Genomic DNA, 15,906 nt, shown 5'->3' with positions numbered 1-15,906 from the left:
TTTTTATTTTTTTCTCAACTTTGTGNATATTAATCTAACAATGTTCCTGATGAATAATCGTGTGTATGAGGCTCACTGGCAGTGAATGTAGGGGATTACTTTAGTCCTTGTTATTGTTTGTTTGTCACAAACAAACAATAACAAGGACTAAAGTAATCCCCTACATTCACTGCCAGTGAGCCTCATACACACGATTATTCATCAGGAACATTGTTAGATTAATATATATGCGTGTAATACATATACATACCTGCAGCAAATACCTATACTCATACAAATCTACTGTATACATACACACATACATACATACAGTGGCGACTGGTCATTAGGGCACAGCCCCACCTAGTGTCAGCAGAAAGTATTACAAATAATGATTATAAAAAATATATAAAATATATTTGAAGATCATGTTTAATCATCGGATGCGTCTGTATATTGCTGTTTTATTCTGTGTTCTTCTAATTAGTGTCTAAAGTGTGTGCCTATTGAGCTGTTTAGAGCCATGTGGGACAAAACCCGATCATGCCCTCCCTCTCACTGTCTAAGTGAACGGTGACTGTAAAAACTAAACTGCGCATGCTCAGAGTATTTTTCAATTTAATGTGTGTGGCAAAAAAATAATGACCATAGGGGCACTGAGCTGCCATCCCCACCAATACTTCATCTCACATAATTCAGAGCTGATTGGCTGTAGGAACGTGTGCTGCGAAAAGTGGAGTGTGTGAAGAGGAGATGAGAGAGGTGCAGTGACGCGTCCTAAAACCCGGAAGTAAGCTGCGCATTGTTTCCCTCGACAAAAAAGCAATGAGATTTCTCCTTAGGATTTTTGAAAATAGCTCCAAATAAGATCTGTGAGAAACGAACCTGTTAGATAAATGCACGTTTTGTTCAGCCGGATAATATCTACATGTCTACCCTACTTTTATCATTTTGGAATCATAAATCTATCGATTGGATTTACGATAGACTTTTGAAACTAAGAAGATAAGGAGGACTTTTACAAAAAAATAATAGATTTTTGTCCAGAGGGATAGGCAAATGGACTTCATCTTCAAGACCACCATTTTATTGAAAATGGGATCTTACTAACTTTTGGCAGGCACAATTAAATATTTAAATGATAAAATTACATTTTTCGGGTATACTTTTGTTGAAATATCTGTTAAAAGTTAATCGAAGCAACAGACTAAAAAAGCTTTTGAAAATAATATTATATTTTCGATTTACGTCAAAATATAGAGCCAGTGTCAGTGCCTCACCAGCTATGAACCGCACTGCAGAAGCTTATAGACATCTAAGTTTTTTGTGCCCCACCACTTTTGTACATATAAAAACGCCACTGCATACATGCATACATACATATGCTGCAGATAGGCTATACCAATAGCAGATCGTTTTATAGAGTGTGCACTAAAAAAAGGTTCTCAGGCTTCCTGACATTTCCTGTTTGAATATAAAAGTGAATATCTGATCTTTTTAAGTTTCATGCAGGACATAATGTCCATCAACCACTGGGAGTGAGTGGACGGGACACTGTCCCTCCACTTAAGCAGGATGGCTCAACGAGCTAGGAGGAGAGCAAAGGACAGAGATCCCCGCCGTTCTGCAGTTAAATGCATCTCTTTTCCTATAACCCCAAATATGGCAGCCAGAGGATTTGGAATCAGTTCAGTACTGAACACCTGGGATAAGGTTTGAAAGATCTCTGTCCAGTACATGAATGCTGTAGCTTTAAAAGTAGAACATAACCCTTTGCAATATAGTGGAGTAGAAATATAATGTAGCAGGAAATGGAAAAAAAGAGTAAATGTATTTAGACACATTTTACTACTGTATACCATCAAAACACAAAGGAGGAACACATATAAGTTAAGGTGCAGTGCTTTTTAAAAGACTGCCAGGGTTAGTGTGCTTCACTTGTTTGATGTGGGGTGTAATCTTGCAATGTCACCTCTAGATATATAACTGTATCTATAGTATATATGTCTGTATTACTTGCTATATAAGCAGATAAGGAGAAATCAATGCTTTTCTACTTTTTCTGTCGTGTTTGGCTCAGGTATCTGTGTTGAAACCCCCTATCACAAAATGGCTTTTGACAGTGCTGAAAATATAAACTGAAATGGAAATTAACCTTGGTTTGAATCTGAATGGACTGTCTGACTCCTCTGCCCCACCAGGATCTGCAGGGCTATAAGTGGGTGCGCTGGCGGGTGTGGTTGTGTCGCGTGGCCGCCCTGCTGTCCTTGGGTCTCCTCCTGCTTGTGTTTCACTGGCGCCCGAGGCTTGGTGTCCTCACCCGCTGCTGCTCCTGCCCTCTGGCTCTGGCAGATATTCTGATAATCAGAGTGAGAAAATACTTTTATTCCTACTTTGATTTAAAACCAATTATTATAAAACTGGATTTCTCTTGCAATAATTGCTTTTGATCTCTGTTTCACTTTATGTCACATTATCCTTTAATGTTCTTTAATGAAACGTGCACTAAAAGGTTAATTTCCAAATAACATTTCCAAACTAGAAATGTATAAATAAATACAAAACTGTATAACTAATAGGTTTTTAAAAGTCTTGCTTCACACATTTCGAACATTTCGAGTATTTATTACCCAGGCTGTTTGTCATCTGTTTATGTACTCATTGGGTTGAAAGGTGGATTAACATATTCCTATGTTCATAGCTGCCATATCTGCAAATATCCAGCTCTTAAAGCTGGTGTGGTGTAAGTAAGCATATTTACAACTTTATTACATTTGTTGCTTCTGTTTCATGACATCTTGATCACTTTGCGTGAATCTTAGTATAAGAAAGAAAAGAGGACCGTGTTTATGGTAGTATTTTGAGTTATACTCAGATTCAAAGTATTTGAAGTGCCTTGTTTCAAGCAATCACAGAAGAATTTGTGTCGTTTCTTCCCTCAGGATAGTTTTGGCCGGCAGCATGTGGTACATGTGCTCACAGAAGAGATGGAGGAAGGCAGGTCAGCAACACGTCATTATCCCAGTGCTATGCAGAGATCTTAGAAAACGGTTAAAACTGTGTTGGCTCTAATTACCCGGTTTGTCCCTTTCAGTTTGGGGTCGTTTGCCGGGCTTGAGGACAATGAATGGAGAGATACAGTTCAGCTGCAAAAGGAGGAGGTAAGGAAGCAGGGAACATTGTGCAGAATAATTTGCTGAGCAATCTGTTTTCTAGACTGAAAGTAACCATGATTGTGTGACAGAAAACGCTGCTGCGCTACTACCTGTTCGAAGGACTGCGCTACATCTGGCTGGACAGGAGAGGAGCCTTCTGTCGTGTCAGGTACTGAAACAGGAGGAGCAGCATCACAGCACTGAATACTGGATGTAAACTGATGTTAGCCAGTCCTTCTTTCTGCTCATACACAGATGTGTTTCCAATATATACAGTGGGGCAAAAAAGTATTTAGTCAGCCACCAATTGTGCAAGTTCTCCCACTTAAAAAGATGAGAGAGGCCTGTAATTTTCATCCTAGGTATACCTCAACGATGAGAGACAAAATGAGAAAAATAAATCCAGAAAATCACATTGTCTGATTTTTAAAGAATTTATTTGCCACTAATGGTGGAAAATAAGTATTTGGTCACCTACAAACAAACAAGATTTCTGGCTCTCACAGACCTGTAACTTCTTCTTTAAGAGCCTCCTGTAACTGTATTAATGGCACCCGTTTGAACTTGTTATCAGTATAAAAGACACCTGTCCACAACCTCAAACAGTCACACTCCAAACTCCACTATGGCCCAGACCAAAGAGCTGTCAAAGGACACCAGAAACAAAATTGTAGACCTGCACCAGGCTGGGAAGACTGAATCTGCAATAGGTAAGCAGCTTGGTGTGAAGAAATCAACTGTGGGAGCAATTATTAGAAAATGGAAGACATACAAGACCACTGATAATCTCCCTCGATCTTGGGCTCCACACAAGATCTCACCCCCGTGGGGTCAAAATGATCACAAGAACGGTGAGCAAAAATCCCAGAACCACACGGGGGGACCTAGTCAATGACCTGCAGAGAGCTGGGACCAAAGTAACAAAGGCTACCATCAGTAACACACTACGCCGCCAGGGACTCAAATCCTGCAGTGCCAGACGTGTCCCCCTGCTTAAGTCGGTACATGTCCAGGCCCGTCTGAAGTTTGCTAGAGAGCATTTAGATGCTCCAGAAGAGGATTGAGAGAATGTCATATGGTCAGATGAAACCAAAATAAAACTTTTTGGTAAAAACTCAACTAGACGTGTTTGGAGGAGAAAGAATGCTGAGTTGCATCCAAAGAACACCATACCTACTGTTGAAACATGGGGGTTGGAAACATCATGCTTTTGGGGCTGTTTTTCTGCAAAGGGACCAGGACGACTGATCCGTGTAAAGGACAGAATGAATGGGGCCATGTATCGTGAGATTTTGAGTGACAACCTCCTTCCATCAGCTAGGGCATTGAAGATGAAACGTGGCTGGGTCTTTCAGCATGACAATGATCCCAAACACACCGCCCGGGCAACGAAGGAGTGGCTTCGTAAGAAGCATTTCAAGGTCCTGGAGTGGCCTAGCCAGTCTCCAGATCTCAACCCCATAGAAAATCTTTGGAGGGAGTTGAAAGTCTGTGTTGCCCAGCGACAGCCCCAAAACATCACTGCTCTAGAGGATCTGCATGGAGGAATGGGCCAAAATACCAGCAACAGTGTGTGAAAACCTTGTGAAGACTTACAGAAAACGTTTGACCTCTGTCATTGCCAACAAAGGGTATATAACAAAGTTTTGAGATGAAGTTTTGTTATTGACCAAATACTTATTTTCCACCATCATTTGCAAATAAATTCTTTAAAAATCAGACAATGTGATTTTCTGGCCTTTTTTTTCTCATTTTGTCTCTCATAGTTGAGGTATACCTAGGATGAAAATCACAGGCCTCTCATCTTTTTAAGTGGGAGAACTTGCACAATTGGTGGCTGACTAAATACTTTTTTGACCCACTGTATATATATATATACCCAGATAATGAAATATTTCCTTCTTAAATAACCACTCAGTTTTCTGTCTTTCGTCATCAGTGTCCTCAATGAGGACTGGACCTGTAAGGACCTGTATGGCTTCCAAAAGGGCCTGAGTGCCCTGGAGCAGAGCTCGAGGTAGGGAAGGATGAATGCTCGTAGAGCTGGCCCATATGGAGAAAAAACAAAACACCATTATATTTTTTACTAAATTCACATAATAGGCCCTATTATGCTTTTTGGGGTTTTCCCTTCCCTTTAGTGTGTTTTATATAGTTGGTCTGCAAAGACTAATATCCCAAAGTCTTTCTCCCACACACTCCCCCTTGCCTGAAAGACCCACATTGGACTCCTTCGTTTACTTCTGTGGCATAATGACATCACTATGTAACATGTGCGCTCTAACTCATTGGACGTGATGGGCTAAGGGGCGGGACATTTCTAAGCGATTGATCAATCACAACAGAACCGTCCAGCTAACCAATCAGAGCAGACTGGGCTCTGGTTTCAGACAGAGGGTGAAAAGAGGTGCTGCAGTACATGCAGTATGAGACAAATAAATGAACCTGAACATGAGCAGAATAGGGCCACTTTAATATTGCCATGATATTTTCTTCATCGAAGACGTTATCTAGTGTTATATCCGATAACAATCGGCATATTGCCCTGCCCCACATGAACGTAGAAATGAGTCATTCTCTGCATTTATCCTTTCAGGGGACGCATGTATGGGCCCAATCTTATCGATGTGCCTGTGAAGCCCTACCTGACACTGCTGTTTGAGGAGGTAAGACGGGTGTCATTTTAATTTTTCCTCAAATTTTTTTATTTTTCATGAATAATATCTTACTGAAAATCCAGGTGAAGTATCACATTGAACCTTCCTTTTAATTATATTTATCTTCTGCTTTAGGTCCTCAACCCATTCTATGTGTTCCAAGTTTTCAGCATCATACTGTGGATGACCGATAAATATTATTATTACGCCACGTGTATATTTCTTATATCGATTTTCTCCATCATTATCTCACTTCGTGAGATCCGCAAGGTGAGCCTGTCGTTAGATAGTTAGTTTGATTCTAATTGTGTATGTGTTTGGGTATGGATTTTAATAATTGAATTGTATGAAACTCCACAGCAAAGCATTACTCTCAATAACATGGCCCGGTTAGTCACAACTGTCACTGTAAGGAGAAGCTCAGGAGGTGAGTTTTTTTCGCGAATGCGTTCTTATAATGTGCATTCTTTGTAGTTTCAGGACATTATACATGTGGATTTGTTGATTTATTGATGTTAACGGTCTTGTTCATTGGCCCTAACATGAGTTTTGCAGTAATGTGCTTCATATAAAGGAAGAACAGAGGCATATACCGGTATTTACAGTATATTATAATAACAAGAAAGGCTTTTGGCACAAAGAGCACTTCAGCCTTCTTTAAAGGAACGAGTGAGAACATGAACAATACCTTTGAACCACCTTGGTTTCCCGATCAGTTCAGGGGATGGTGAAGAGGTTAATGTGTTTAATTCATAGCTATGGACACATGTAAAAGATGTATTTTAATGTATACTGTCCACAGGTTTAGTTTCAGATGGTAGGCAATAATAGTTGTCATGTGTTACCGGTACCTAAATAGGTGCATCTCTTGAACCACCTGTGTTTCAGTTCCCCATTTCTCTAAGTCTCAGTCTGCCTAAAGTTCAGACAATCAACTGAAGGGTTATCATATTATATATCTATATATTTAGCAGCATTGGAGTGGCCCTTTTTATCTTGCATCTTTTAAATGAGTAAGAAACTTGCATAAGAGTTGCACATCAAAGTACAGCGAACACTGGACCTGGCTTTAAAGAGAACCTGTGAACTGTGTGACTATTAAAATCTGTCACAATATTTCTATAAGCTGGTCCACTCTTTTTTTACTAAAAAGCATAGAGAAGAAGAAGAAGATTGTTTTAATAGTAAACATCGATATAAATAATGCAAGATTGAGATCTTTATGGTTTTGCAAGTATTTTTTGAGAAAGGGAGTACACTCAATGTGTTTGTTTACTTAAAAAAATGTAAGCTCTGCTGAAGTCCCGTCAGGCAAAATCTAAATGAGATGTTTGAGTGTCCAACTAGCAACAACAATCCTCATTTATGAAAGAAAAACTACTGAAACATCAATTCTCAACTCAACATCTTTTGTGAGTTGAAACTCAGTAACAGTGCATGCAGATAAGAATGTAGGACTACAAACTGTGGTCATTAGTGCATACAATGTTAGGAAATAGGACTTTGTTTTTGTAGGGTGCAGGAAATAAAAAGAGTAGTTTGTTTCAAAGAAAAGTTTCTGTAAACAAAATAGGAAATTCAAATTTTGAACAAAGAGAAAGAACCGAAATGTGTGGCTTTTGCTTCTGAATGTAAGCGTATACTAGTCTCCTAATTCCTTGTCAATCTTGACAAAGTATTAATTCCTAGTTGTGTGTTTTCTCAGCGGAGGAGTGTGTGAGCTCAGAGGATCTGGTCCCTGGCGACTGTCTCATCGTCCCTCAGGAAGGCCTGCTGCTGCCCTGTGATGCTGCCCTGCTGGCTGGGGAGTGCCTGGTCAACGAGAGCATGCTTACAGGTGATCTTCAAAACCTCAATACAAATGACCTTTTTATGTTGGGTTTAATTTAAAAAAAAACAAAACTATTTTTAAAGCTGGGTTCATGTCACATGATTAGATCCCCAAAACTGCCATTAAAACGGATCATCGACATGACTGAACACCAGTGCTAATTCTTCAAAATAATGAAGAGAAGATAACCTTGTGGTATGTGAGGGGAAAAGACTGTAATTGCTTGCCCCTTCAAAATATCAAAAAAGGCAGTAATTGTGAAAAAGCCAGGTTTCAAAACTTTGATTATCATCTCAGCGAAAACTGGAGTCAAACCGAATCATTATCATTTCAGCCTAGAAAAAAAAATGACTCCACCTCCCATTTTGTAGTTCAATAAAAACATGGACACCATTTTACAAGCCTGCAGCAAGGTACCTGAATGTCATGTTTTTTGTGAGGAGTCACTGTATTGACCTGTTATCACCCTTCCAGGCGAAAGTGTTCCAGTGCTGAAAACCCCGCTGCCAGCAGGGGAGGGCAGGTTCAGCACGGAAACTGAGCGCAGACATACCCTTTTCTGTGGAACGCAGCTCATTCAAGCCAAAGGTGGGAGGCCTGGGGGCGGGGGTGCTGTTGCCGTGGTCACAAGCACCGGTGAGTAGAGACGCCGAGTACATTTTACTGAGTCTTGCTGTAGAGCAGTTTTTCTATAATAAGGTCCCTTTTTATCCTTTGTCGGGGACGTTGAAATGTAGAACCTTTTGACCCTTGAAGGCCCACAGGGCAGTTTGAAAAGGTCATGCTGCTCTCCAAGTCAAACCAGTTCTCCTGCTTCTATATCATCCTCAGGGTTTTTCACAGCCAAAGGTTACCTGGTCAGCTCCATTATGTATCCTCAGCCAACAGACTTCCGCTTCTACCAAGAAGTCACCAAGTTCCTGCTCATCCTGGGTTTTGTTGGTAACGGCTTTAACAAAGATAACAGATTTTAAGGACAACAATTTTATCTACAGCTGAGCTACTCAGATGATGTATTTAAGGCCCTTTTTACCTATGATTCAACAATATTGAATAACATTAACAAACTGTTGTGTATGTTGCTTCAGCTTTTCTAGGCACCATATACAGCTTTGTGGTCCTCTTCAGAACAAATGTAAGTGCAAGCCACTCGCCTGTCTTCCTTTGGCATGCCAACAGTAAAGAAAGTGATGTCATTGACTTTTGTGTGGATGTTTCCAGTCGACCTGGCTGGAGCTGGTCATCAGGTGCCTGGATGTTGTGACCATCGCAGTGCCTCCTGCGCTGCCGGCTGCCATCACCACCGGCACCATCTACGCCCAGAGCAGACTGAAGAAACAGGGCATCTTCTGCATCAGTCCCCCCCGCATCAGCATCTGCGGCAAGGTCTCCCTCTTCTGCTTCGACAAGGTGAGGGGGAATCCATTACCTGGAGTTTTATCGGGAGAATAGTCATGGCTGCTTGACCTGTTGAAGTCTTCTTTCATCCAACTACGTTTGTTCCTCCAGACAGGAACTCTTACAGAGGAGGGTCTGGATGTGTGGGGGGTGATGGAGGGAGGACCTGCTGGTTTCTCAGAGCTGGTCCCAGATCCTAGACTCCTGCTCCCGGGGCCCATGCTCTCGGGACTGGCATGCTGTCACACTGTGACACTCCTGAGGGGAGAGCCACTCGGAGACCCCCTGGAGCTCAAGATGGTTGAGTCCACCGGTTGGGTATGTCTCTTATTTGAAATGTACTTTAAAGGGTATTTGAAAACTAGAATCGGGAATTGATTTCAGTGATAGTATTGAATAAACCCATGTCTTGGTACTGATATTAAAGCAATATTTTTTGCTAACGAACAACCTTACTCACAAAACATTCTCAAAGATGTTCAGACAGAGACAATGTTGTTTTTAATGCCATAGTGATGTCAACTGGCACAATAAACGTTGTGCAGTCCTATTTTAAACAGTAATGAAGTGTCTTATCAAAGTATAAGGAAACTATAAAGGTGCTAAAAAAGTGAAAATCTGCTTCAAGGCCAAAAATAACTTTCTTCTAACTTCTGTGTTTATGATATTTGAAACAGTTGGACTTAAAATAATCTGTAAATACATTCCAATATTAACCATTTATTAAAAATATTCTGTCATTACACAAAATGGTAAAGCATGACTTTTATTTTGTCCATTATTACTTTAAATTGTTAACGGGTATCACAACTATTGTCATTAAAAAAACTCAGAAAATACATCTCACTGTGAACTTCTGCTATAACATGTTCATTTAAATTGGCATGTTCACATCTAATATTTCCAGACCCTTCAGGAGCCGGAGGGAGATGGGAATAAACTGGATACAGAGTTCGGGGGCCACAGAGTTTTGGCTGTTTTGAGACCTCCACAACAGCTTCAAGCTCAAGGAACAGTGAGTGACCGTCTCGTAAAGAATCATCAAAAGGGCTTAAAGGTCTCTTATCAATGCAAAATGCACTTTTTTATGTCTTTTATACATAAATATGTGTCCTCGGTGTCTCGGGGAACTCACAAAGTGTAAGAAAACAAAACCCTCTCTCTTTTCATCCATGCCAAAATCTCTAAAAATGGGGGTACAACGGAGCTGATCCAGATTTGCTGCCGATATGACGTAATATCTGAAATGTGGGCTGGCTTTATACCCACTCGCTCTATCAGAAACGTTGCTATCTAAAACAATGTGCAACGTGTTTTGGAAGTAATATGATCTGTGTTTACATTAGCAAGCATCACTAACACTCAGAGCTAACCTGTACTGGACAGAGTGGCCGTTTCTCAATGTCGAGTACACATGCTGCAGAGGCACTATTTCAAGTATACTACGTCATCGAGTGGCGCCGAAGGACTGTTTAAATGCATGTTAAATGCCCAGCATTCTGCGCCACTTTGTGACGTAGAATACTTGAAATAGTGGCTCTGCAGCATGTGTACTCGACATTGAGAAACGGCCAGGATGTGTAAAAAAAGCAGGAAATAAAAAAGGAACTCAACTTGTGGTAAACCCGCAAGAGAAAAAGCATTTGAGCTCCATACTGTTTCAGAAATAATCCTTGATGTGGGTTTGAACATGATATTGCGTTTCGTCACGGCAGCATTTAGCTGTATCTCGGTATAATTCTGAGCAGGCATTAGCTCACCCCCCAAACCCCCCCCCCCCCCCCTCTTTTTTTTTTTTTTTTTAAAGCTAAGGACCCAGAACCAGCACTTCTGAAATAGAGGGGTGTGAGGCATGGGTGATCTGTTTGGTATTTTGAGCAAAACACTTCATAGACATGTTTTTTTATACATTTCTCTTTTATTTTCTTGTCAGTCCGGTAAAGCGGTGGCCATCGTTCAGAGGTTTCCCTTCTCCTCGGCCCTGCAGAGGATGAGTGTGGTGACTGTGGCCAGCGGCGGACACTCGGCTCTCGCTTTCATCAAAGGATCCCCAGAGATGGTGGCAAGCCTCTGCCGGGCAGAAACTGGTAAGTAACTTGTTATCTAAGGTAAAATAAGTGTGTGTGTGTGTGTGTGTGTGTGTGTGTGTGTGTGTGTGTGTGTGTGTGTGTGTGTGTGTGTGTGTGTGTGTGTGTGTGTGTGTGTGTGTGTGTGTGTGCACTGGGTCTCAATTGTGCGCCTCTTCTTGCATTATGTTTTCAGTTCCGGCGCAATTCTCCAACAAGCTGCGCAGTTTCTCCACTGAAGGCCTCAGAGTTCTCGCCCTCGCCTATAAACCAGTAGACGTGAACACTGACTTTAGCAAGATTAAAAGGTGATGTGTGCTTCCCTTGGGCACCGAATTCTACAGGCTAATTTCCTGCTCGTGAAGTTGTAAATCCAGTCTTACTGAAACGTAGCCGTGTCCTCCCACAGAGCAGAGGTTGAGAAAGACATGCAGTTCCTCGGCCTGCTGATGATGAAGAATCTGGTAAAGCCTGAAAGTGCCCCGGTTATTAACATGCTGACGATGGCACAGATCCGAAGCGTCATGGTCACTGGTGAGAGATATTTGGTCTAGGAGTATTATTCTCGCTTTGGGTGGGAGAGGTCCCAGGTCCAGCCCCCCGGACAAGACCCCTTTAGTTCAGCCCAGCTCAGACAGACGAGATGAGTAACAATAGGCTTGTTTATTTATTTATTATATAACTTAACAAACCTAAAACGAATGAGACACTAAGTAATCACTGATGTATGAGGGTGTTAAAATGTGTCAGTAGCCAATAGTAAAAAGAAAATGATTATTAAAGGGACCCTATTGTGCTAATTTTCAGGTTCATATTTGTATTCTGTGCCTCTACTGTGATATGTTTCCATGATTTCATGTTCAAAAAGCTCTTTATTTTTCTCATACTGCCTGTGCTGCAGCACCTCTTTTCACCCTCTGTCTGAAACCAGAGCCCAGTCTGCTCTGATTGGTTAGCTGGCCGGCTCTGTTGTGACTGGTCAACCGCTTAAAGTTGTCCCGCCCCATACATATAATGTGTTGGAGCACTAGCCACTAAATAACTGGTATTTTAGCTTTTTCAGGCCATTTTCATGCACAAAAACATAAATAAGGCACTACAGGAAAGCGAAAATCAAGGAAAGCATGAAAGGGCCTCTTAAAATCAAGTTGAAGGCATCTACTTCAATGCTATCAATGTTATAATGTTGTGTCCTTCTTCACACAGGGGACAACATTTTAACTGCTGTCAATGTAGCAAAAAGCTGTGGGATGGTAGGATTTGGCGAGAAGGTGATATTCGTGAATGCAACCCCCCACACTGCCCAGTCCATGCCCACCCTGAAGTTCAGCCTGGAGGACGAAGGGGACCAAAGCTCGGCAGCGATCATCAATCAGGTGAGACACAACACATCAAGGCTCTGTCAATCCTGAAGTAGCACACAACCATGGGAGGAGAATCTTTGGCTGCTGTTGATGATGCTTTGCTTTTCTCCCCTTAGGGCCTGTACCAGAGTGGTTTTAACTATCACTTGGCTATTAATGGCAAGTCCTTTGCTGCCCTCTGTGATCACTTTCCTGAGTATTTGCCAAAGGTAATGTATGCTATGTTATCCCAGCAATAACATTCTGACAATCAGAATGTATTTCAAGCAGCATCTTCCTTTGATGATGATGGCTGAATGAAGATGTTCTTGATTCTTTGTCAACTATCCACGACATGCTGTCACTGCAGGTTTTGCTGCACGCCACCGTTTTTGCACGCATGGCTCCCGACCAGAAAACCCAGCTGGTGAAAGAGCTGCAGAAAATCAAGTGAGTACAGACACCAAAGGAGAAGGCTTGCAAACACACAAGAAGAACTGAAAGAAAATCAAAGAGAGGGGAAATGTATTAAGAGGAACAGAGAATTGGCTATTAGGGGAAATCAAATCCTCATTAACCTTCAGACAACACTTACTAGTGATATGGAAAAAAAATATTGATAAATACAAGGCATGACATCCCTATTTTAAGTCAGAAGTACGGTATGTTAAGGTATTTTAGTTACATAGTGTCTATGCTGTGTGACGATCAAGTTGTTTACAAATGATCAAGTTGTGTTTACAAATGCAACCAAAAGGAACATAAAAAAAAATACATTTCTGGAGAAAGGTGGAATAATTTCTCAGCTGTTACTGTATAGTCTTTTAAAAACTGACATCTAGTGGCCATTAGAGGAACTGCTGTACTCTTAGAACACCATGTTTACTTTTGTTTAATCAAAACTTTGTTAGCCAACATATTTGATTTTAAAGATAGTTTCATAGTGAATGTTTAATTACAGTAATGAAGTAAATAATTCCCATTTCTGTTAATACAGCTACCGGACGGGCATGTGTGGGGACGGGGCCAATGACTGCGGGGCCCTGAGAGCTGCTGACGTCGGGGTTTCCCTGTCTGAAGCTGAGGCTTCAGTTGCGTCACCTTTCACTTCCAAGACCTCAAACATCAGCTGTGTGCCGCTGCTCATCAGGTGAGGACTGGTAGGCACTGGGTTAGAAATAAAGGGAAGACGTTGATGGTGTTTGTGGTACAGTGTCTGCTGAGGAAGAAACAGTAACACATATTTTCTCCCCATCTGTGCAGAGAGGGCCGATGTTCTCTCGTCACCTCCTTCAGTCTCTTCAGATACATGGCTCTGTACAGCCTCGTCCAGTTCTGCTCCGTCCTCATTCTCTACACAGTGAGCAGCACCCGAGCTCCTCACACCCCCACTTTCAAAACGGGCGTACTTTTGCTGCCTTTGATTTTCAATTTTGTCCAGTCAACATCTATGTTTAAGAAGTCATCATAATACATTTTAATTCATTTTGTTCCATTATGGGCCTCTTATTTTTGAATAGTCCTTTTTCTAAAGCCAGTATGTGATGGTAGAAAACAGCCTACCATGTGCACAATGTCATATTAGCTTAATCATAGACATTTTCAGCTCTGGCTAGCTAACTTGAAACATATTTTGTCTTTCATAACATCCTTATTCCATTATTGAATATTTGTCAGAAATGGGAAAAGGTCATATTCCTGCTAATATTAAAAACATCTCTGTATGTTTGAAATTATATTGTGAGTTTGATTTTTAAACTGATCCAAATCGTCTGTTTGCACCTCTATCAGCCAACAAGCCATACTTCAACACTAAATGCTGACAGTAAAGCCCTGATGTCTGTGGCACCCAGTCTGACGAGCATTGAAACACAGTTGCCAAATTGTTTTTACAACTTACAATGAAACATGTGACTTCTTGATGTGTGTGTCCAGGTGAGGACAAACCTTTCAGACTGGCAGTTCCTGTTCTTTGACATGTTTGTGGTGACTGCGCTGGCCATCTTTATGGGGAATGGAGGCCCGTCGAAGGAGCTGCAGGCCTGCAGACCCTCAGCCAGTCTGCTGACCCTGCCCATCCTGGGCAGCCTCTTCATCCACACCTGCATGATCATTCTGGGCCAGCTGGCTGCATTCTTCATCACCACCAAAGAGGACTGGTCAGTGACAAGACACAGGGTTTCTAAGAGATTCTATTCACAATATCGTTAAATATTGTATTTGTTTCTAAAGCCACTAAAAACACCATCCCATGTCTCACAGTGTAGATACATTGTAAAACCTCACCCCCCTTTCTTTTTTCTTTAGGTACGTTCCACTCAATTCAACATTGCCGGGTGCAAATAATCTTCCCAACATGGAGAACACCAGTGTGTTTGCCTTGTCAGGTTTCCAGTACATCATCATGGCTGTGGTGGTCACCAAGGGCTTCCCTCACAGGAAACCTATCTACAACAATAGTGAGTCAGCACTCATGTCAACGGATGATGAATACAGTCCCATGCTGAAATATTGATCAGCTTTATTAAAAATAATCAAATGCAGTCAAATTGAACTGAGAACTGAATTGGTTTTTCAGGGATTTTCCTCTGTCTAGTGTTGGTGCTGTTTGCCCTGATGACTTGGCTGGTGTTGTATCCTGGAGCTTACGTGTGTGGAAAGCTTCAACTGTACGACTTCGTTGATGTGGATTTTAAAATGCTACTCGTCGCCGTGGCTGCACTCAACTTGCTCATTTGTTTTGTTGTGGAGGTTAGTGATACATTTACACCTAGACATTACCTAATAGGATGATTGCTAATTTTCAGTTGAAATAAAAAGATATCTAGCTCAGATGAGATGCAGGACAGTCTGTGGATACATCTTATAATAATAATAATAATACATTTATTTTGGGGGGCGCCTTTCAAAACACCCAAGGACACCTTACAGGGCATAGGGGCAATATAGGGAACAATTAAAACAGTGGATTTAGTGAAGTATCAGCCGGGGTAAGACAAGACAAACAACAGGAAATGGACTATAGAAGGACACAAAAGGACACAGGGTACAGTTTATAAAGAAAATGCCAGTTTGAACAGGTGGGTTTTGAGTTGGGTTTTGAATGTTGTTATGGAATCAGACTGTCGGATGTGTAGTGGCAGGGAGTTCCAGAGTCTGGGAGCTGAGCAGCTGAAAGCTCGAGCACCCATGGTTTTGAGGCGAGAGCTTGGGACGGTGAGAAGTCCTACGGACGAAGAGCGGAGGGTGAGGGAGGGGGTGTACTTCTGAAGGAGGTCGGTGATGTAGATGGGGGCAAGGTTATGGAGAGCTTAAGTGAGTAGAAGGTTTTTGTAGTCAATACGGTAGCGTACAGGAAGCCAGTGTAGCTGAGTGAGAATGGGGGTGATGTGGTCTGATGAGTTGGTGCGGGTGATGATCCGGGCAGCAGAGTTCTGGATTATTTGCAGTCTATTGAGGAGTTTGATGGGAAGGCCA

The 15,906-nt window shown here is 41.6% G+C and overlaps 1 protein-coding gene across 1 annotated transcript; it reads left to right on the top strand.

The window, feature by feature from the left end:
• Positions 1-2,150: 2,150 nt before the first annotated feature.
• On the top strand, positions 2,151-15,184 carry atp13a2 (ATPase cation transporting 13A2; the record flags this gene model as incomplete). The annotated part of the gene is made up of 26 exons (XM_010786858.1): positions 2,151-2,348; positions 2,922-2,980; positions 3,074-3,140; positions 3,224-3,303; positions 5,074-5,151; positions 5,731-5,800; positions 5,927-6,061; positions 6,152-6,218; positions 7,497-7,628; positions 8,097-8,258; positions 8,454-8,564; positions 8,711-8,757; positions 8,844-9,032; positions 9,132-9,338; positions 9,928-10,035; positions 10,954-11,107; positions 11,283-11,394; positions 11,496-11,620; positions 12,293-12,462; positions 12,567-12,659; positions 12,800-12,879; positions 13,427-13,579; positions 13,693-13,789; positions 14,365-14,588; positions 14,737-14,888; positions 15,008-15,184. Coding segments are annotated over exons 1-26 (3,247 nt in total), but the record flags the coding sequence as incomplete, so codon positions are not given.
• Positions 15,185-15,906: the final 722 nt, after the last annotated feature.

The sequence above is a fragment of the Notothenia coriiceps genome, unplaced genomic scaffold, assembly GCF_000735185.1.
Source record: "Notothenia coriiceps isolate Sejong01 unplaced genomic scaffold, NC01 NC01_scaffold00001083, whole genome shotgun sequence".
NCBI lineage: Eukaryota > Metazoa > Chordata > Actinopteri > Perciformes > Nototheniidae > Notothenia > Notothenia coriiceps.
Note: the sequence above shows the minus strand (reverse complement) of the source record. Positions and strands in the feature narration are given on the sequence as shown.